Source organism: Oncorhynchus gorbuscha, linkage group LG17 (genome assembly GCF_021184085.1).
Source record: "Oncorhynchus gorbuscha isolate QuinsamMale2020 ecotype Even-year linkage group LG17, OgorEven_v1.0, whole genome shotgun sequence".
Classification (NCBI taxonomy): Eukaryota; Metazoa; Chordata; class Actinopteri; order Salmoniformes; family Salmonidae; genus Oncorhynchus; species Oncorhynchus gorbuscha.
The window spans coordinates 42,876,419-42,899,882 of NC_060189.1; the positions used below are offsets into that span (position 1 = coordinate 42,876,419).

A 23,464-nucleotide genomic window follows, 5' to 3' on the forward strand; every position below is an offset into this window, starting at 1 on the left:
ACATGTAGCACCCGAACCGGTCCAGCGTAGATGGACCGACAAAGTAGTACAGGATTTTGATGGAGAGACTTGAGTAGTTGCGCTCACCTGTAGCCCTCCGCTTACAGATGAGCTCTGGCTTTTACTGGACATGAATTAACAAAATGTCCAGCTACTCCGCAATAGAGGCACAGGCGGTTGGTGATCCTCCGTTCCCTCTCCTTAGTCGAGATGCGAATCCCTCCCAGCTGCATGGGCTCAGTCTCAAAGCCAGAGGAGGGAGATGGTTGCGATGCGGAGCAGGGAAACACCGTTGATGCGAGCTCTCTTCCACGAGCCCGGTGACGAAGATCTACCCGTCGTTCTATGCGGATGGCGAGAGCAATCAAAGAGTCCATATCTGAAGGAACCTCCCGGGAGAGAATCTCATCCTTAACCACTGCGTGGAGTCCCTCCAGAAAACGAGCGAGCAGCGCCGGCTCGTTCCACTCACTAGAGGCAGCAAGAGTGCGAAACTCAATAGAATAATCCGTTATGGACCGATCACCTTGGCATAAGGAAGCCAGGGCCCTAGAAGCCTCCCCACCAAAAACTGAACGGTCAAAAACCCGAATCATCTCCTCTTTAAAGTTCTGGAACTTGTTAGAGCAATCAGCCCTTGCCTCCCAGATAGCTGTGCCCCATTCTCGAGCCCGGCCAGTAAGGAGTGAAATGACGTAAGCAACCCGAGCTCTCTCTCTAGAGTATGTGTTGGGTTGGAGAGAGAACACAATCTCACACTGCGTGAGAAAGGAGCGGCACTCAGTGGGCTGCCCGGAGTAGCAAGGTGGGTTATTAACCCTAGGTTCTGGAGGCTCGGCAGGCCAGGAAGTAACAGGTGGCACGAGACGTAGACTCTGGAACTGTCCAGAGAGGTCGGAAACCTGAGCGGCCAGGTTCTCCACGGCATGGCGAGCAGCAGACAATTCCTGCTCGTGTCTGCCGAGCATGGCTCCTTGGATCTCGACGGCAGTGTAACGAGCGTCTGAAGTCGCTGGGTCCATTCCTTGGTCGGTTCCTTCTGTCATGCAGGTGAAAGAGGACCCAAAAGCGACTTAACAGAAACAGAGTTTATTCAAGTCCAAACAGAAAACGACAAATCCTGAATCCTTAACAGGAAATGTCCAAACAGGGAATAACAGAAATCCTCTAGTCTGTAGAGGGGAATAACAGGAGAAGCGGCCACAGACTGCAGGTCGCTTCGGGTAGGCGCAGGCCGTAGCTGACAGAGACACCTGCTCACACGCAGCATCTGATGAAGGCAAAAACACGACAGGACAGGGCGATACACAATCACAGCACGGTGAATTCTAAACAAGGAACCGACAGGACAGGAACGGAACACAAAGGAAGAAATAGGGACTCTAATCAGGGGAAAGGATCGGGAACAGGTGTGGGAAGACTAAATGATGATTAGGGGAATAGGAACAGCTGGGAGCAGGAACGGAACGATAGAGAGAAGAGAGAGCGAGAGAGTGAGAGAGGGAGGGGGAGAGAGAGGGATAGAAAGAGGGAAAGAACCTAATAAGACCAGCAGAGGGAAACGAATAGAATGGGGAGCACAGGGACAAGACATGATAATAAATGACAAACATGACACAAATGAAAGATAAACATCTTGTTAATCTACCCTTCGTGTCCAATTTTAAAAATTGCTTTACAGCGAAACCCCAACATATGATTATGTTAGGTCATAGCCAAGTCAAAAAAACACAGCCATTTTTCCAGCCAAAGATAGGAGTCACAAAAAGCAGAAATATAGATAAAATTAATCACTAACCTTTGATGATCTTCATCAGATGACACTCATAGGACATCATCTTACACAATACATGTATGTTTTGTTCGATAATGTACATATTTATATCCAAAAAATCTCAGTTTACATTGGCGCGTTATGTGCAGTAATGTTTTGATTCCAAAACATCCGGTGATTTTGCAGAAATACTCATAATAAACATTGATAAAGATACAACTGTTATTCACAGAATTAAATATAGACTTCTCCTTAATGCAACCTCTGTGTCATATTTCAAAAAAACTTTACGGAAAAAACATAATCTGAGAATGGCGCTCAGAGCCCAATCCAGCCAGAGAAATATCCGCCATTTTGGAGTCAACAGAAGTTAGAAATAACACTATAAATATTCACTTACCTTTGATGATCTTCATCAGAAGGCACACCCAGGAATCCCAGTTCAACAATAAATTACTGATTTGTTCCATAAAGTCCATAATTTATGTCCAAATAGCCACTTGTTGTTAGCGTGTTCAGCCCAGTCATACATCTTCATGAGGCACGAGCACTTCATCCAGAGAAAAAATCAAAAAGTTCCGTTACAGGTCGTAGAAACAAGTCAAACAATGTATGGAATCAATCTTTAGGATGTTTTTAACATAAAACATCCATAAGCTTCCAACCGGAGAATTCCTATGTCTGAAGAAAAGCACTGGAACAAGAGCTAACTCTGTCGGGAGCGCGCATCACACGCCTGAGACACTCTGCCAGACCACTTACTCAAACAGGTCTCATGAGCCCCTCCTTTATAGTAGAATCCTCAAACCAGTTTCTAAAGACGGTTGACATCTAGTGGAAGCCGTAGGAAGTGCAACTTGACTCCATAGACACTGTGTATTCGGTAGGCCAAGCTTTGAAAAAACTACAAACCTCAGATATCCCACTTCCTGGTTGGATTTTTCTCAGGTTTTTGCCTGCCATATGAGTTCTGTTATACTCACAGACATCATTCAGAGTGTTTTCTATCCAATACTAATAATAATAATATACATATATTAGCATCTGGGACAGAGTAGGAGGCAGTTCACTCTGGGCACGCTATTCATCCAAAAGTGAAAATGCTGCCTCCTATCCCAAAAAGGCTAGCTAACATTAGCCAGTTAGCTAACGTTAGCCACCTAGTTAGAATTCGTAACATATCATATGAAATGAGTGATGGACAACCACAAATGAATACATAACATACGAAATGTAACATATAATACAAAATATCGTAGCTTGAATTTACATACAGCATCATATGAAATGTTCTGAGACCAGGTTGAATCAATAGGATCAGGTTTCTTTATTTTTCTGCAAACTGATCTACTCTGAGCTACTCATGTGGTTAGCATAGTTATCTACAACACAGTATGTTATACAGGAAACAACAAAAATATTGGAAACACTTGAGTGAGGGATACAAAGTACAGTTTTGTTTTTTACCTTAATTTAACTAGGCAAGTCAGTTAAGAACAAATTCTTATTTTCAATGATTGCTTACAAACAGTGGGTTAAATGCCTTGTTCAGGGGCAGAATGACAGATTTTTACCTTGACAACTCGGGGATTTGATCTTGTAACTTTTCGGTTACTAGTCCAACGCTCTAACCACTAGGCTACCCGCTTCCACATTTAATTTTTTATTTTTTTAACCTTTATTTTACTAGGCAAGTCAGTTAAGAACATATTCTTATTTTCAATGACAGCCTAGGAACAGTGGGTTAGCTGCCTGTTCAGGGGCAGAACAACAGATTTTGTACCTTGTCAGCTCAGGGATTTGAACTTGCAACCTTTCGGTTACTAGTCCAACGCTCTAACCACTAGGCTACCCTGCCGCCCCACATGTGTGGTTCCTGAAGTAATTAGGCAATTAACGTCCTATCATGCTTTGGGTTATGTATGAAAATGCTGGGTAGGCCAGAATCTTTGCCATTATTTTGGCTACAATGGCTATGCCTCCATCCGATGACAAAGCCCCCATCTATAGGGCACGGGTGGTCACTGACTGGTTTGATCAGCATGAAAACAATGTCATATGCCAACTGAACAGTTATGGGAGATTCTTGAGGGGCGCCTGTGACTGCATTCACTTTAGGCCTGATACAGCGTTTTCACTTCTGGTGGAAGAATAGTGTCTCTCTCTAAGACATCAGTCGGGAAGTAAAAGCTTGGTTGCAAATGGGTCTTCCAAATGGGTAATGACCCCAAGCATACTTCCAAAGTTGTGGCAAAATGGCTTAAGTCAAGGTATGGGAGTGGCCATCACAAAGCCCTGACCTCAATCCTATAGAACATTTGTGGGCAGAACTGAGCAAGGATGCCTACAAACTTGACTCAGTTACAAGAGCTCTGTCAGGAGGAGTGGGCCTAATTCACTCAACTTATTGTGGGAAGCTTGTGGAAGGCTACCCAAAACGTTTGACCCAAGCTCAACAATTTAAAGGCAATGCTACCAAATACTAATTGAGTGTATGTAAACTTCTGACTTCAACTGTATATGCCTTCCTTCTTGCTGGTTAGTGAAAGGTGAAAGTCATGGCACATATGTGGGATGTTGTGTTTTGTCAACATTTTATTCTAATCCAACATGACTCTGTTTTCCAAACAAGATGTAATCTCAATTTGCTTCAATTTTGTTGTAGACTCAAACAGAGAAGATATCGTGTCACCTGATTGGGTGATTCCACTACTGGGTTTAGCCAAGTGTTATGATCCTCAAATCCTAAATAATGCAGTTTGGACCATATTAAACCTCACACTGTCTGGTAGGTCTGCACATGAATGTGTCCACCAGTAGATAATATACATGTCTCTGGTTGCCGCCACATCCTGGGTTGTTGCTGTGTTAATATGTTCAAAATGGGTGGAGTTTAAATGACACATTAGTTGACTGTGTTCAGCTTGTTTGTTGACATCGAGATCAAATCAAGAATAGATTGTGGTCCCAACATTAATTGTGAACCCCCCTAACTCACTCCTAGACATACTCACCGGCCAGTTTATTGGGTAAACCCATCTAGTACTGGGTCGGGTCGGGTCTTTTCAGTGAATGGTAATTATAACATGTAACCAGGGAACACACCAATTTAACGTTATGAGGCACATATTCAACACAGATTGTGCAGAGCCTTGTGGATTGGCTGCAGTGAGTGTGATTGTTATGCTTTATCTTGTGGTTGTGACCCAGGAGCATGAGCAGATGCTGCACCGGTGGGTTGCCTCTGAAAGCTCTGCTGAGCTCCCCTGCTCTCCTTCTGGCTGCCTCTGCTATAACACCACTGTCTGAGCTATCTACACAGCAACCCAATAGAGCGAGAATTTTCATAATAGATAATGATGTTGATGGGGGCAGCCAGTAACTGGAGGGTTGCTGGTTTGAATCCCAGGGCTGACAAAAGATCTGTCAGGATTCTAAATATAATATGATGGTGATTAAAATTTATGTTCTTTGTTCCCGTGTTAACAGTCAGTATTCATTGTGTTTCTTTCCAGGAGAGCGAGGGGCAGCAGGTAATAACTGTATGGCCATTGCATTGCTTAATTTGAGCTGGTCTGCTAAAGGGAGTTGGACTGTAGATGTGGTTTCCATCTAAATGTTCACCACCTGTTCATGTTTTAAAAGGCTTGCTTATCACTTTAGCATCCCTATGGTCCTTCGAAAAAGAATATAGAAATACCGACCTGGTCATGTGATGTTGTTATTGTAAAAAATATTGGCAGTCATACAAATGTAGCTGATATTGAGAGCCATGCACTGTAATTAAAACCTTTGTTGTCTAGGCCTTGATGGACAGTGAGTGTGTAACAGGACTTCTCGAGACCCTTGTGACACTGTTCTGTGACTTACTTCCTGTTTGTATCATCTGACCAGCTGGGGTGAGAGGATTGGGGTCAATTCCATTTCATTTTATTTTATTTTATTCAAGTCAGTTAAGAACAAATTCTTATTTACAATGACAGCCTTGCAAGTTCAAATCCCCGAGCTGACAAGGTACAAATCTGTCGTTCTGCCCCTGAACATGCAGTTAACCCACTGTTCCTAGGCCGTCATTGAAAATAAGAATTTGTTCTTAACTGACTTGCCTAGTTAAAAAAAATATGTATGTATTTTTTTAAGAATCAGGAAGTGAGATTCCAGCAGCTGGGCATTATGCAATCTCAAAAGTTTGTCATGGTTTTGTAACAAGTTTGTCAATCACGCTGTCTATGCCTCAAAATAGCACATTTCTGTAGTTAATATCTCAGTCAATAACATTACATTCTAGTAACTTCTCCTGAGCAAGTTAGTACTATTGGATTAACATAAGGGCAGGTACATGAAGTTATAGCCAAAAGGTGCGTTATGTCATGTTATTCTTCAGACTGAGAGGTGTCCGTGGTGATGAGTGGTAGCTGAAGAGGGTGCATGCACAGACGAGTTAGATCATTCAGAAGCCTCCGTGCTCCTGACCTGTCCACTGGAGCCCTCTCTGCCTCAGGAGACAGACTGAGATGTGGGACATGCGTATCACTGTTTGTCCTGACTTGCCATTACCTTTGAACATGACAATGATTGCTGCGGCAAGTCATGATTATGATGGGGTGTGTTATTTTTGAGTGTTTACACTGGTGTGTTCTGAGGGTTTACATCCATATTGCACCGGTGGATATATTTATATTTATATATATATATATATATATATTATACAGAATTAAAAGCTTTGTATCAGCGAATTTATTTATTTGTTTTTACACTTTTGTACATTTTAATAAACAGGCTTACATTTTACACTTCAGACTCTTTTTATAATTTGTTTTCTAAAATGATTGCACAATTTCCAAGAAGGGGACTGCCAAAACACTTTGCAAGTGGTCAACCACGAGTGAGTATAGTACTATAAACCACACATGTACTGTAACTATTCTGAAAATAAGTTCCATAGCAGTTTTATATATTCCACAAAAATAGGGGAAGTCAGACAAAGTGATCTTTATTTGAACTCAAAACTAAAGCTTTTATTCTGAGACTAGTACACAAGTTCCAACACACAAACTATCCTACTATCTGCAAGGCAAAGTGCTTTAGTCAACGCTTCGGGAATAAGCTAAAGCACATGACTAAAAACATCAGTCACGAATTGTGAAACAGAGAGAGAATACATCTTTTCACAATCGATTGCTGACTCCCACCGAAGCGAATTCATTTTTTAATCACAGTTGAAATCTACAGCTATGCGGCCTTGAGCCCTCATTTAGCCAAATAAGACAGTCATTGCAGAAACACTGAACAAACAAGCTCCCATGTCCAGTGTGGTAGAATGTAGATAGTGATACCACATGCAGCTCGTGCCACTTTGGATTAAAAGAGAAACGTGACCAAATGGTGGTGATCGACTCCGAGATAGGAACGTCTTCCAGGGAAAAGGAGGGTGCGTTGGTTTCACATCACATGCGCTCTCTCAAAGTGCAGGACAGGAAAAAGACTGCAGCTATTTTTTTCTTTGTTGATGAAAGGAAAAAAACACCACAGCTGTGGAAAGATTCTTGGATGGGTTGTCTCCCCTCTTTGATCTGTACGATACTCAGATAACTTCTGAGGAGTATGTAATAGAAAAGGGTTAATATGATCAGATCAGTTGATTCACTTCATACTTAGCTTAGACGCAGAAGCACATGCAACAAACATTATTGAAAGGCCTTAACCTATGCAATCAGCTTCATGGGTCGAATCACACACAGTCTCTCAAGAGTCAATCATCTATTGGAGTGTGGGGTGGTGATTTGCTATGGGGTTGCCCACTGCCCCGCCCACCCTTTCACTCCTGAAATTTGAACCATAAGCTCTTTCGTTCAGGACTCGAGTGTAATATCTACATAGCACAGATCGTATAGATGAGCTGACGGAGGATCTGGTGATGAACTCTCACCTGCTCGCTGATGGGACTGGATCTCCTCCATGCCTGTCAGAGTTCTCAGGGACCTGAATGAATGAACCAAAACGTGCTTGTCAACAAATACAGTACATCACTTCTGATGACAAGCATCACAAGACATGATCAGACAGACAAACATAAATATACTGTGGATATACCTGCGTTCTTTGAAGGCCACAACAGGAACCATGTCTTCTGTGTCACACAGACCTAGCTTGGACGGCTTGATCCCTGTCCCGACCTCTTCTAAAGTGCCTTTGCTATTCTTAACAGGTTCAGTGTTCTCTTTTGGTTGGGCTTCCTCTGGAGAGGAGGAGTTACCGTTTGAGTTCCCATTCAGGATAGGCTTCTGCATGAAAACAAAATAATGTACATTTGGTCAAGGCAAAGGCAAATTCTGTTTATTTTTTAAAGTAAAGTATGGTTAATAACGTTGGTATTTGAGGCAGTGTTTTGCTAAAACCACTGTACCTTTGGGATAGAGTTCTGCATGAAAGTAATCACATCAGTGTGGTCAAGGGCAAGTTTGGTTTGTTTTTTAAATGGTTAACAACTATGATACTTGTAGCAGGAAAATACAAGTGTTTTTTTGTTTCATTGTAAGCCAAAGATGGGTAAACATTGGTAGGTGTGGCAGAACCCAAGTGCTTCAGGGCAATGTTCTTACTTCTTTCCTAGTTCTCCTCATGATCAACTCCAGTCGCTGAAAACAAAAAGAGGTCTGTTAAAAGTCTTGAATGCTTTTATGATAAACTATCACCCGCTAACCTCCCTCCACCCCATGTATTGAAGTTCCCTATGAGCTCCACCACTGTACAGGGATCATGGTTGCTGCTTGTAGTCAATTGTACACAATATGGATCCACAGATTATCTTAGAAGCATTTCAGGATGATCAGAACATTTTTCTCTGTCTCTCACCTTTTTTCTCTCCTGTCGTTGTTCCTCCTCCTCCTGGAAGTGTTTTTCTCTCTCCAGCCTCTGCTGCTCTGCCTTCTCCCTGGCCTGGGTCTCCTCCTCCTCTCTCTGGGACACAGAGAACGGAAAGGTCAGAATGGGACAATGTATTACTTAGTGTTTCAGTTATATATCCATCTATATCCTTTGAAGGTACATAAATATCTGATGGCAATCTGACCAAAGCACTTTCTAGCACTGTGCAGTATTCATAGACCACATCCCTCACCTGTTTCTGGAGGAGAGCAGCTTCCTGCATGGCTCTGAGGGCTTTCTCTTCTTCTGCACTGGCTCTCTCCTCCTCTGCATGTTTCTGCTCCTCTTCCTCCCTCCTCTTCCTCTCCTCTACCAGCCACTTGGCCTCAGCCTCTAGCCGTGCTCGCTGCTCTACCCTCCTGCGTTCCAGCTCCTCTCTGCCTCGCCTGTGATCCCACATAACATAACATTTGCATAACACCACACCATACATCACATTACTATACAAATTCATCTGAACCTCTGAACACATGCTAAATGCCCTCTTGGACTCCCTAAGCTGACAAATAGGTCCACAAGACACAACTGCATACTTGTATTTTACATGAAAAGATTACTCAACAGATTGTGTTCATACTGGGAAGATTAATGTTGGGTCATTCGAAGGAGAGATGGGAAGATGTAAGGTGTCCCTCCCTCCGTACCTCTCAAACTCCTCCCTGCGCAGGCTTTCCTCCTCCTCTCTCTCTCTCTTCAGGCGGGCCTCTCTCCTCTTCTCGGCCAGTAGACGTGAGGCCTCCTCTGGGTCCATGGTGCCAGCAGAGGGCCTTGGGCTGGGAGTGGCTCCAGGAGGGAGGGCTGAGGAGGTGGACATGTCATAGGAGTCACTCTGAACCAAAACACACTGATCCAAATTTCCTGATTGTTTTTCAAAGAGTAGAACTGGATATTCTTCATTGGAATTGACCCCAATCCCACACTCAAGAATACAATATCTGAAATGTACCTAGAAAATACATAGTAGTTGATGGTGCTGTACCTTTCACTTTCAGATCCAAACCCTCCTCTGCACTGCCTTCAGTACTAAGTGTGGTTTCTCTCTGAGTCTGAGGTTCTGGGGAGTGTAGGAATGGTTGGACCTGGTCCCACACTGCAGCTGGGGTCCTGATGGGCCGTGAGTTCCCAGGGGACAGGGTAGGGTCGGGGACTGGAGCCCCAGGAGAAATGGTCTGGCTGGCCTGTGAGTTACCAGGGGAGAGGGTAGGGTCGGGGACTGGAACAGTGTCCTCCTCTGGTACAGGGTCCAGTTCCAGCTCTAACTGCTGTGATAGGGGCTGTCTGATCACAGATGTGTGTCTGATCACAGGTTTGCTGGGAAGAAAAAAGAAGCGGAGAAGACTTTCGTTTAGATAAATAAGTAAACAACATCAAAAGGTGGGGGTATACTCAGTAGAGTGATATCATTGTATGAAAGAAAGATTCCGTACAGTAGTTTGTGTGAAAACAACATCCAGACACAATAACAGATGGACGGACAGTCATACCGTTCTGGGGAGGGCTCTGCTGCGCTGCACTGTGGGTTTGTGGGTAACACTTTCACGCCAGTGTTGGGTAGTGGGTTTGTGGGTAATGCTTTCAAGGGAGCATTGGGTATATGAGGCTGCTGAGTATTCCTCCTGGCCGTCCTCTCATTTTCCTCCTGCTGTGCTGCTTTTAACTTCGTAATAAATCAACAGGCATGTTACAAGATTATCTTTCTGCAGAAAGACATGAAAGTGATTGAGGCTTATTGCCAATAAAGGGTGTGACAAATAATATAATTTACCCAACAATATGGCATAAATATGATAGTAAAATGAGTCAGAAGATATAGAATGGAATAGAGTCCGTTTATTGTCTTCCTCCAAGGACATTATTTCCCACAAGTTCGTACATTACAAGGAGACAAACCAACAACACCATCCCACCAACCCAGTCGACCCAGACATTTACAATCATCTCTATGTTTACAATGACATTTCCAGCGGGTATTACCTGTGCCGCATTGATGGATCTACGGCTTGTACGGCTGGGACTGGGGGAGGTGGCTACCTGGTAGTTTGCCTGGATGATAGACCGGTAGTCAGCCCGGTAGTCTGTCCGGAGGTCTGCCTGCACCAGGTGGTGGTCAGTTGTGCCAGAGCGGCGTGGTGATTTGTGGGAGTTGGTGGCAGTGGCAGGTATGGAGTGGCATGAAACTGAACGGGGACAAATATGGACAACTGAACCAGTGTGTTTGTTGGTTTCATTGTTGTGGAGCAATGGAGTGAGGGTTAGCAAGTGATACAGTGAAAGAATGTAAGTGAGTCCAAAAAGGGTTGAAAAAAAGAAAAATAAGTAGAGTTAGTAAATTATTTACTTGAGAAGCCAAAAAAATACACTATTCACATGTTCTTTTTTTTCTTAGATTGAGATCTGGTCCACATAATTTTCTATGAATAACTGCTATTCTACATTCTGTAGAGTACCTTCTTCTTCTCTTGACTGACAATTATGACTCCTGCTCCTGGCTAGGTAGGAGCAGGTCGGGGTGAGGAGGCGACTGACCAGAGCCCTCTCCCAGGCAGTCAGGGGGGAGCGGCGAGGAGCTACAGCAGCAAAGCCAAGCGTGGTGGGGGGGAAGTCAACACACAGGGACAGAGATAATGGTAGGAAATACAGGACAGAGATAGAAAATACAAGAAAGAAAGGGTAGGAAATAGGAGGAAAGTGAAGAGAAATGAGGATTAAAAGATGTTACAAGGGTGAAAAAAAAGTTTGGGAGCATAAGGGTTAAGAGGATGAAAGTCAAAGAGACACTAAAAAGTAGTACACTAAATAGGAGTAGTACACTATATAGGAGTAGTACACTATATACAGTTGAAGTTTAAGTTGGAGTCATTAAAACTCGTTTTTCAACCACTCCACAAATTTCTTGTTAACAAACTATGGTTTTGGCAAGTTGGTTAGGACATCTACATTGTGCTTGACACAAATAACTTTTCCAACAATTGTTTACAGACAGATTATTTCACTTATAATTCACTGTATCACAATTCCAGTGTGTCAGATGTTTACATACACTAAGTTGACTCTGCCTTTAAACAACTTGGAAAATTCCAGAAAATGATGCCATGGCTTTAGAAGCTTCTGATATGCTAATTGACATCATTTGAGTCAATTGGAGGTGTACCTGTGGATGTATTTCAAGGCCTACCTTCAAAATCAGTGCCTCTTTGCTTGACATCATGGGACAATCCAAATAAATAATTATAGACCTCCATTAGTCTGGTTCATCCTGGGAGCAATTTCCAAACGTCTGAAGATTGTAATTTTTGGAGAAATGTCCTCTGGTCTGATGAAACAAAAATAGAACTGTTTATGTCGAGTATCTCCCCAGATTGCTTAGTGACCATTCTCCTCTGGTATTATCAATCTCCATTCCTACCAAGGTAAATGGAGCATATAGATGGAGACTAAATTCTACACTCCTAAAGCAACCTGAATTTTGTGCATTCATCAAAGAGCAGATCAATATTTTTACTTTGACAAACAAACCCTCTGCTCCTGACAGCTTCATACTTTGGGACACATTGAAAGCCTATCTGAGGGGACTGATCATTTCCTATACTAAAGGGCTGAAGAAAAAACACGGTGCGGAACTGAGTGCCCTTGAATCTGAAATCTCCAAGCTAGAGAACCTACCAAAGAGGCCCGACTAAAGATCTATACAGGCTTTTGGTAAATAAAAAACTTAAATATAATATTCTGAACACATATCAAGCTGAGAGGGCCATCACTAAATCAAAACAACGTTATTATGAGCTTGGAGAGAAAGCTCACAAAGTATTGGCATGGCAACTGAAAGCAGAGGAAAGTAAGAGGACGATTAATGCCATAGAAACTCTTACTAATGAGATATCTTTCGACCCTACTGAAATTAATAATACTTTTAAGCAATACTATGAAGACCTCTACATTTCCCAATCAAGCGATGATCTATCAGAGATCGACTCCTTTCTCTCCTCTCTCAACCTCCCATGCTTGTCAGGGGAAGACAGCGAGCGCCTGAGTGAACACTTCTCAGTTCCTGAATTGTTGGAGGCCATTAAATCCTTACCTTCTAATAAATCTCCTGGGGAGGATGGCTTCCCTCCAGAGTTCTATAAAGAATTTAGGGAGCTGTTGGTCCCCTACCTTATGGAGGTACTTAAAAAAGCCAGAGAATACAACTGCTTTCCAGAGTCCTTCTCTCACGCAGTGATTACTGTAATCCACAAGAAAGGGAAAAACCCGCTAAAGTGCGCCTCCTATAGACCAATCTCTCTCCTTAACACAGATTGTAAACTGGTGACCAAGATGCTATCTAAGAGACTGGAGTCATGTCTTCCCCTGTTGGTCAACCCAGATCAGACTGGCTTCATAATTAATAGATTGTCCTCCTATAATCTCAGAAGGTTCTTTGATATAATTCACCTTGCTAACAAAAACAAAATACCTAGTGTCGCAGTCTCCCTCGACGCTGAAAAGGCCTTTGATAGGGTTGAATGGCCATACCTCTTTCGCGTCCTGGAAAAGTTCGGTTTAGGTACCGTGTTTGTAAATTTGATAAAATCACTCTACAAATCTCCTAAAGCTAGGATTGCTACCAATGGGATTACTTCCTCCTCTTTCCCTCTTTATAGGGGGAACAGACAAGGTTGCCCAATTAGCCCCCACCTCTTTGCCCTTGGCTGAGGCTATTAGAACGTGCCCTGACATACATGGCTTTGAGATGGGCCCCCATACCCATAAATTATCACTCTTTGCGGACGACCTTATCTTATTTCTAACAAACCCAGAACACTCCCTCTCTCACTTGCAGATCCTACTACAGTGTTATAGTTCTTTCTCTGGATATAAGGTCAATTTTGATAAAAGCAAAATCTTACCGTTGTCTGTCTTTGACCATCATACCATCAAGCACAAGTTTCCTTTTAGATGGTCGCCTATGGGCTTCACATATTTGGGCATAATGGTGGATGGTTCTGAACAACCTCTATAAACTCAATCTGGCCAGTTTGTTGCAAAAGGTGGAGGTTGACCTTTGTAAACGGATGGACTTACCTCTCACTCTACTGGGTAGAATCAATGTAATTAAAATGAATGTCCTGCCTAGGTTTCTATATCTGTTTCAATCTCTCCCTTATCCCTGTTCCCGCAGCATTTTTTTCCTCTCTCGACAAGCTGACCAGACGGTTTATCTGGCACGGCAAAACCCCTAGGGTTGGCCTGGATAAACTGACCCTTGATTACAGTCAAGGGGGCTTAAACCTCCCCAATTTTAGAATGTACTACTGGGCTGCACAGTCTAGGTTTCTGGCTCAGAGGTTTGACAATGGTCCCTCTCCCTCATGGTTGAACATTGAAAAGCTTGAGGTAAATGATGACACTGGGGCAGATTTGTTTTACAAGTGGGACAGAAAATCTATAAAAACCATCACAGACAACCCTTTAATCATACATTCTGTCCTGGCATGGTGCAAACTGCATGAGCTGTTCGGACGAGGGGGATTCCTTTCCCCTAAAACCCCTTTATGGAACAATAGATTGATCCCTATGTTTTTCCAGAATAGTAACTTTAGACCATGGTCTGATAAGGGGATAACTCTTCTGGAACATTGTTACGAGGAGGGAGTTCTTATGTCTTTTGATCAGCTGAAACAGAAATACCACTTGCCTAACAGGGACTTCTTTAGCTACTTACAACTACAAAACTTTATTAGGGTGACTCTCAAGGGACAATGGAACCTACCTAAGATGTCACCTATTGAACAACTCTGCCACGCAGACCAACCACTGTTCAAGACCATTTCCCGTGTTTACAATGCTCTTATGTCAGGACTAACACTGCCTGGGCTAGATAAACCCCGACTTAGATGGGAGAAAGATCTGGGTATTAATCTTGATGAGGGACTATGGAGTGACCTATGCAGGGATGGGGTTACATCCACATTGAACTCCAGATACAGACTGATCCAGTTTAATTTCCTCCATCAGCTCTATATCACCCCATCTAGACTGCACAAGTTCAACCCAGATATCTCCTCCCAATGTTTTAGATGTGGCTCAGATGAAGGAACATTCCTCCATTCCACTTGGCAGTGTTCAAAACTACACGGTTTCTGGCAGGGGGTATGCGATACCATATCCTCAATTCACAGGGTTGCATTCCCTTTAGACCCGGAGGTCTGTCTACTGGGTAACTTTACTAACACCAATCTTAGGCAAAGCCATACAATAAAGCTAACAGAAATATTGCTAGCGATTGCCAAGAAATGTATTGCCTTGAAATGGAAATTGGATTCCTCCCTGCCAGTTGCAATGTGGCTTTCGGAAGTTAATAGTTGTATCCCTTTGGAGAAAATCACTTACTGCTTGAGGAATAAGTTAAAGACATTTTACAGAATTTGGCAACTTTTTATTGACTATATGGAGAATCTCCCCCCACATCTCATTGATTGAATCTATATATAATCCTCACATAATGTTCCACACGTAACGTATAATATGTAGCCTACGGCAGGTGATCCAATGTCTCGTTATTTTTGTATTTTCTTATTGTATGTTTGATTATATAATTATAATTATTTTTTATTTTTGTTACGCTCGTCTGTTACTGTCACTTTGTCCTATCTTTGTCTAATATCTTTTCACTTTTGTTTTGAATGTTCTTAATTGGAAAATGCAAAAAAGAAAAATAATAAATACAACTGTTTGGCCATAATGACCATTGTTATGTTTGGAGGAAAAGGGGGAGGCTTGCAAGCCGAAGAACACCATCCCAACCGTGAAGCAAGGGGGTGGAAGCATCATGTTGTGGGGGTGCTTTGCTGCAGGAGGGACTGGTGCACTTCACAAAATAGATGGCATCACGAGGATGGAAAATTATGTGGATATATTGAAGCACCATCTCAAGACATCAGTTAAAGCTTAAAGCTTGGGCGCAAATGGGTCTTCCAAATGGACAATGACCCCAAGCATACTTCCAAAGTTGTGGCAAAATGGCTTAAGGACAACAAAGTCAAGGTATTGGAGTGGCCATCACAAAGTCCTAACCTCAATCCTATAGAAAATGTGTGGGCAGAACTGAAACAGCGTGTGCGAGCAAGGATGCCTACTAACCTGACTCAGTTACACCAGCTCTGTCAGGAGGAATGGGACAAAATTCACCCATCTTATTGTGGGAAGCTTGTGGAAGGGTACCCAATACATTTGACCCAAGTTAAACAATTGAAAGGCAATGCTAACAAATACTAATTGAGAGTATGTAAACTTCTAACCCACTGGGAATATGATGAAAGAAATAAAAGCTGAAAAATAATTCTCTCCACTATTATTCTGACATTTCACATTCTTAAAATAAAGTGGTGATCCTAACTGACCTAAGAGGGAATTTTTACTAGGATTAAATGTCAGGAATTGTGAAAAACTGAGTTTAAATGTATTTGGCTAAGGTGTATGTAAACTTCCAACTTCAACTGTAGGAGTAGTACACTATATAGGAGTAGTACACTATATAGGAGTAGTACACTATATAGGAATAGTACACTATTTAGGAGTAGTACACTATATATGAGTAGTACACTATATAGGAGCAGTACACTATATAGGAGCAGTAAACTATATAGGAGTAGTACACTATATAGGAGTAGTGTGACATTTGAGATGCAGCCTTTATTAATTTACCGCTCTTGTTGTCGGTCTTCCTTCCTCGAGAGCCCTGGCTGAGTCTCTGCTTAATCCTCTGGCTCTTCTCCAAGGTCTTCTTCACCACAGACTCATAGCGCTCCTTCAGACCACAACACAAAACTCAGTGTCAGTGATATAGGAGTCTCTTCCCACATCCACTGTAGGTACTGAGTTTGACTAGTGATACAGTAACTTGGTCCCAAAATCCATAACATCACATTGAGCCTTAAAATAGTTTAGCTTCAGATATGTACACAAAATGTTGAACACAAGCATCTGTAGATTTTCTTCTCCGTGGAAAAACTGTTCTTATTTGAAAAAGCTGTAAAGAAACACTGATGCGCACAATAGACACCTAAACCGAAGTAACTGTTGATCCATGCTGACCCAGCATGCCGACCTGGAACCAACAGGACCCTGAACAACTAGGAATAAAGTGACAGATAATAAACAGTAGCAGCAGCGTATGTGTTGAGTCAAAAAAGGTTAGTGCTGAAAGGGTCAATGCAGATAGTCCAGATAGCTATTTGGTTAACTATTCAACTAAATATTTAGCATACTAAGTAATAAATCTGCTAAATATTTAGTTGAATAGTTAACCAAATAGCTACCTGGACTATCTGCATGTACACTTTTTGCACTAACTTTTTTTGACTCGTCACATACGCTGCTACTACTGTTTACTGTCTGTCACTTTATTCCTAGTTATATGTACAGTACCTGTCAAAAGTATGGACACACCTATTCAAGGGTTTTTCTGTATTTTTACTATTTTCTACATTTTAGAATAACAGTGAAGCCATCAAAACATGAAATAACACATATTGAATTATGTAGTAACCAAAAAAGTGTTAAACAAATGAAAATATATTTTAGATTCTTCAAAGTAGCCACCCTTTGCCTTGATGACAGCTTCGCACACTCTTGGCATTCTCTCAAGCAGCTTCATGGGGAATGCTTTTCCAACAGTCTTGAAGGAGTTCCCACATATGCTGAGCACATGATGGCTGCTTTTCCTTCACTCTGCGGTCCAACTCATCCCAAACCATCTCAATTGGGTTGAGGTCAGGTTGATTGCAGAGGCCAGGTCATCTGATGTTGCACTCCATCACTCTCCTTCTTGGTCAAAGAACCCTTACACAGCCTGGAGGTGTGCTTTGAGTCATTGTCCTGTGGAAAAACAAATGATAGTCCCACTATGCACAAACCAGATGGGATGGCATATCGCTGCAGAATGCTGTTGTAGCCATGCTGGTTAAGTGTGCCTTGAATTCTAAATAAATCACTGACAGTGTCACCAGCAAAGCACCCCGACACAATCACACCTCTTCCTCCATGCTTCACTGTGGGAACCACACATGAGATCATCCGTTCACCTACTCTGCGTCTCACAAAGACACAGCATTTTGGAAACTAAAATAAAAAATTTGGACTCATCAGACCAAAGGACAAATTTCCACCTGACTAATGTCCATTGCTCGTGTTTGTTGGCCCAAGCAAGTCTCTTCCTCTTATTGGTGTCCTTTAGTAGTGGTTTCTTTGCAGCAATTTGACCATGATGGCCTGATTCACACAGTCTCCTCTGAACAGTTGAAGTTGAGATGTGTCTGTTACTTGAAATAAGTGAAGCATTTATTTGGGCTGCAATTTCTGTGATCTTGGGCTGCAACTTATGAAGTTATCCTCTGCAGCAGAGGTAACTCTGGGTCTTCCTTTCCTGTGGCGGTTCTCAGGAGAGTCAGTTTAATCACAGAGCTTGATGGTTTTTGCGACTGCACTTCAAGAAACTTTAAAAGTTCTTGAAATGTTCCGTATTGACTGACCTTCATGTCTTAAAGTAATGATGGACTGTCATTTCTCTTTGCTTATTTGAGCTGTTCTTGCCATAATATGGACTTGGTCTTTTACCAAATCCTCTGTATACTACCCCTACCTTGTCACAACACAAATGATTATCTCAAACGCATTAAGAAGGAAAGAAATTCCACAAATAATCTTTTAACAAGGCACACCTGTTAATTGAAATGTATTCCAGGTGAATACCTCATGAAGCTGGTTGAGAGAATGCCAAGAGCGTGCAATGCTGTCATCAAGGGAAAGGGTGGCTACTTGGAAGAATCTCAAATATATAATATAATTTGATTTGTTTAACACTTTTGTGGTTACTACTATGTGTTATTTCATAGTTTTGATGTATTCACTATTATTCTACAATTTAGAAAATAGTAAAAATAAAGAAAAACCCTGTAATGAGTAGGTGTGTCCAACCATTTGACTGGTACTGTATACTACATATCTACCTCAATTACCTCGTACCCCTGCACTTCGACTCAGTACTGGTATCCCATGTATATAGCCAAGTTATCATTACTCATTTTGTATTTATTATTATTATAATTGTTTTATTACTTTCTCTCTGCATTGTTGGGAAGGGCCCATAAGTAAGCAGTTCACTGTTATTCTACACCTGTTGTTAATGAAGCATGTGACAAATCTAATTAGATTTGACCCCCCCGGGCACAAGAACTCACTGATTCCTCCTTCATTCTCTGCCTCCTCTTCTCCTCCACGGCGGTGCGCCTCCTCGCCTCCTTCTCTCTCTGCTCCTGAAGCCTTCTCTTCCTCTCCTCCATCTGCTGCTCATAGTGACGCGTGGCCCGCTCCTCTCGAGCCAACCGGCCCAGCTCTCTGGAAACTACAAGCACATTTAGTTTTGTTTGGTTTATTCAGTGGTTCTCAACCTCCTTTGGTTATGGAGCCCTCAATCACATTTTGCTCTGAAGTTCCCCTTCATGTAGGGTTGACCGGGGTCGGGTGTCACACATTTTAGTCTTGTGTGTATTTCTCAGCACCAGTATATCTTACAAGACACTTTTCCATATTATGCATTTTATGCCTTGAGAATAACATGACATTTTGAGTACATTTGTGTATCTGTATGTTTGCACATACATGTGTGCGTGAGTGTCTGGATGCGTGACAGAAAATATATGTGTGTGAGAGAGAGGCAACGAAGGGGGCTCTTTCTAGCAACAGCACAAAAGAGCTTGGGATTTATTGTATACTGGCAGGGACAATGTTGACAATGCAGGTCGAGTGGCTGTTGCAGCCTGGTGCAGGTCTACAATTTTGTTTCTGGTGTCCTTTGACAGCTCTTTGGTCTTGGCCATAGTGGAGTTTGGAGTGTGACTGTTTGAGGTTGTGGACAGGTGTCTTTTATACTGATAACAAGTTCAAACAGGTGCCATTAATACAGGTAACGAGTGGAGGACAGAGGAGCCTCTTAAAGAAGAAGTTACAGGTCTGTGAGAGCCAGAAATCTTGCTTGTTTGTAGGTGACCAAATACTTTTTTCCCACCATAATTTGCAAATAAATTCACAAAAATCCTACAATGTGATTTTCTGGATTTTTTTTCTCATTTTGTCTGTCATAGTTAAAGTGTACCTATGATGAAAAGTACAGGCCTCTCTCATCTTTTTAAGTGGGAGAACGTGCACAATTGGTGGCTGACTAAATACTTTTTTTGCCCCACTCTAAATAGAAAATACCAAGAATTTATTTATTTAACCTCACCTATGAAAAACACAAAATACCCTCACTTTAATGTTTTGAAATGCTGACATGAATTGACCAGGTGGATGAGTTATTTCAAAGAATTCACACATTTGAACTTATATACACAATATTACACAGTGCCATTTAGATTGGGACTAATTAGCACCGTGACAACCAACCTGTGAGACAAACAACCCCGGTCTCCCCTACAACTGAGTACCCCCTGGGTATAAGGCAAGGTACTCCCAGTGGAACTAGTACATCATATTGAGAACCAGGTTGAGAACCCCATCATCATTGGTGTTGGCTACATACCAAGCTGTTTCTGATGCTCCTCCCTCCGCTCCAGAGCAGTCCTCCTCTTCTCCTCCTTCTCTCTCTGCTCCTGTAGCCTCCTCTTCCTCTCCTCCAGCTGTTGTTCATAGAGACGCCTGGCCCTCTCCTCTCGAGCCAACCAGCCCAGCTCTCTGGACACTGCAAACACATTGTGGGATTTATTAGCCACAAAAATTACCAGTACCCTGGTCCCAGATCATTGTGTTGTATAGCTAACTTCTAATGAACTCATTTGGCATGACAGTTTCCATGGGAACTGGCAAAAATACAGCACAAATAGACATGGAGCAGGTTCCTAAAATAGTTTCAAGAAATTACAAAAATAAGTGACAAACAATTGAGTGGTCTCATAGGTGTATTAGCTGTACCGTCATCGTGTGTGGGTACACATACCAAGTTGTTTCTCATGCTCCTCCCTCCGCTCTTTCGCTAGTCTCAGTCTCTCATCAACCTTCAGTGCCTGTGGGCCTGGAATATTAGAAGATATGTCCCATTCACTCTACATCAAGTACATACATTAAACAGTATGAGTTTGCTGACATTACTTATCATGACAGGGAGCTCAAGATGGTTCTACTGTAGCTGAAGCTTGGTTCAAATGAACTGTCACTATTTCTTTCAGTCAGAAAATATGTTTACAGTTGGGGGACTTTTTTTAGACTTAAAGTTAAGACATTGGGGGGGGGACAATGTCAGGTTACAATCAAACTTTTGTAAGGCCAAAGCATGAAATCGATAATGTCTTGATAACGGTGATGCACGTCAGAGGAAGACCACTCATGACGGATGACCCACAAAGAACAAGCAGTACCCCAGGCACTGTGTGAGAGCGAGAGAGAGAGAGAGAGAGAGAGAGAGAGAGAGAGAGAGAGAGAGAGAGAGAGAGAGAGAGAGAGAGAGAGAGAGAGAGAGAGAGAGAGAGAGAGAGAGAGAGAGAGAGAGAGAGAGAGAGAGAGAGAGAGAGAGAGAGAGAGAGAGAGAGAGAGAGAGAGAGAGAGAGAGAGAGAGAGAGAGAGAGAGAGAGAGAGAGAGAGAGAGAGAGAGAGAGAGAAAACTGATGTATGACCTGCTGGGTTTCCATGGCTACTTGTGTTGTTACTGATCACAGCTGATTTGATGGAGGCAGGGACACATATGACTGCTCTCCTCTTCTCTGAATTACGGGGCTTCATGTCGTCATTGCCTTTTTCTAAAACGAAATAAAGAATAAAAGAGAACATGCTGTTCAGGTCCCTCTGACTTTTTCAGCTGACTCAAAAGGACTGTTATTTAGTCAGGATCGTTAATGAGATGAGAATAAGAAATGATAAGTACATGTTTATGACAAGTATAACTGTATCATTATGGTTTATACCTGCTGGAAAAGTATGAGACATGACTACCTCAGAAAAAGAGAATCTTAGTATAAATTGCTTAATTCTAGAGGTAGGTTATTTTTTTATTTTTTTATTTCACCTTTATTTAACCAGGTAGGCTAGTTGAGAACTTGTTCTCAACTAGGTAGGTAAGTTCTCAGGTAGGCCATATCATTCCAGTTGTCAGAAAATCGACTGGTCGTACTTAATCCAGGCACTAAGCCTCTAGGCTGAATGCTAGCTGTTAATAAAATAGCTATTATAATGTGTCTGTTCCTGTTGTGCCTTGCAGGGGTAAACAAATGCCAGCACCTGACACAAGTCTTCATGGAGATGGCTCAAACAAACAAGCAAATAGAGACAGAGGAGGATAAGAACAAAGACATGCTTCAAAGGAGGTCACTAAATAGTGATGTGAATTTTGCTGCAAGAGACGTACACCAGAAATGATCTTTGTCCTGCAAGAGACGGACACGCAAAAAGGATCTTCCTTGACACTCGACACTATAACAATGGGCATGAATGTATCTTACTGAATCGGGCCTATGATGAGTGTTGATGTTTACCACAGTAGAGATAGAGGGTGGATTCAATAAGCTACATCATTACCTCCCTGTTTACAAAACAAAATGGCAGTAGAGAATAGGATGAACGTCTATGTAGAAGTACGAGGCGATATCAGATCATCTGATCCATGGACATTTCCAAATTCCCCTGCCTCACAAAATAAATCTAAGTTAAAAATAATGACTTCATTATCTGGCCTAGATACATGATGGATCATCTCCCCACTGAGGATGAACTAGAAGGGAGAGGTTGATTCTGGCTGGGATAGCCTGTCCTGTATACAAACACAGTGAACAGTAAAGCTACAATTACCGACCTCCATGTCATTCCATAAACAGAGTGAACACTCCACAGCAAATCTATCGTACTCACCATATCAAATAAACAGCTACCCACCACCCTGCATCCCTGCTTTTCTATAAACACAGTCAAAATATATATAATATCAAAGCCACAGTACTCACCTTCCTGTCTCCCGGATCTGCTGTCCTTCTGGTTGTCTTGATTGTCTCTGGTAGAAAGCCTCTTTCTGTCTTCTTGGGATACTGGCTTCTTGCTGGGGGTCTCCCTCTGTTTCTCCTGTATCACGGCCATGCTACTGCTAGGCACAGAGCAGGGCATACCACAGCTCTGCAACACAACACTCTCCTCCTCCTCTCCTCCTTTTATATGTCTATTTTAAGATGCCTGTACTGTACCGGCGGTCCTCCTGGTCCCCTGTGCTCACTATGCAGCTGACCGACTGCCTCTTGCTTCAGCTGCTTGCTCATCTGGGCATTTCAAACAAATAGAAGAGAAAAAGGGAGGAAAAAAGCCCCTTTGGGGTAAACTGATAGGACCAGCTGACTTGCTGGATTCTGGCTGGCTAGATCCTGCATCCAGGTCCAGTGAAGTGGAATGCACAGATATGCATAATCCAAATAACACGGAGAAAAATCTGTGAGACTATAAAAGGTTTTTCTCTCTCCCAGTTTCTATGAGGGTTCTTCACAAGCTATATTAGAGACATGGATGCTATATAGCTTTAGTGAAAAGCTCTATATCCTCCTTTCTCTGGGGCTGGCTGCTGCACGGTTACTTCCCTTTTGGATATCTCTCACGGCTCAGACTCTGGAGTGCTACTCTGATCTCTTTAGCTACTGTCATGTACTGCCGTCCTGTCACTTTAATTCAACCCATCCCACCACCCACTGCTGAATACAAGCAGCAATAGACCCGCATCCCAAATGGTACCCAATTCCCCATGTGCTGCACTACATC

At 42.4% G+C, this 23,464-nt stretch overlaps 1 protein-coding gene across 3 annotated transcripts; it reads right to left on the reverse strand.

The window, feature by feature from the left end:
• Positions 1-6,505: 6,505 nt before the first annotated feature.
• Positions 6,506-23,385, reverse strand: LOC124001797 (MAP7 domain-containing protein 2-like). Of its 3 annotated transcripts, none has more exons than XM_046308883.1 (17): positions 22,669-23,385; positions 21,349-21,471; positions 20,676-20,750; positions 20,262-20,420; positions 18,922-19,085; positions 16,388-16,490; positions 11,149-11,268; positions 10,676-10,878; positions 10,186-10,358; positions 9,681-10,012; positions 9,346-9,499; positions 8,895-9,087; positions 8,630-8,734; positions 8,377-8,412; positions 7,868-8,058; positions 7,704-7,756; positions 6,506-7,369 (listed from the first exon to the last, which is right to left on the reverse strand). In XM_046308883.1, exons 1-17 carry the CDS (start codon positions 22,823-22,825, stop codon positions 7,359-7,361), a joined length of 2,352 nt encoding a protein of 783 aa, XP_046164839.1. In that variant the 5' UTR covers positions 22,826-23,385; the 3' UTR covers positions 6,506-7,358. The 3 variants fall into 3 exon arrangements, with proteins under 3 accessions (XP_046164839.1, XP_046164838.1, XP_046164840.1); XM_046308882.1 differs by having other exon boundaries at positions 10,676-10,902; XM_046308884.1 differs by lacking the exon at positions 11,149-11,268 and having other exon boundaries at positions 22,669-23,383.
• Between the last annotated feature and the right edge of the window lie 79 nt (positions 23,386-23,464).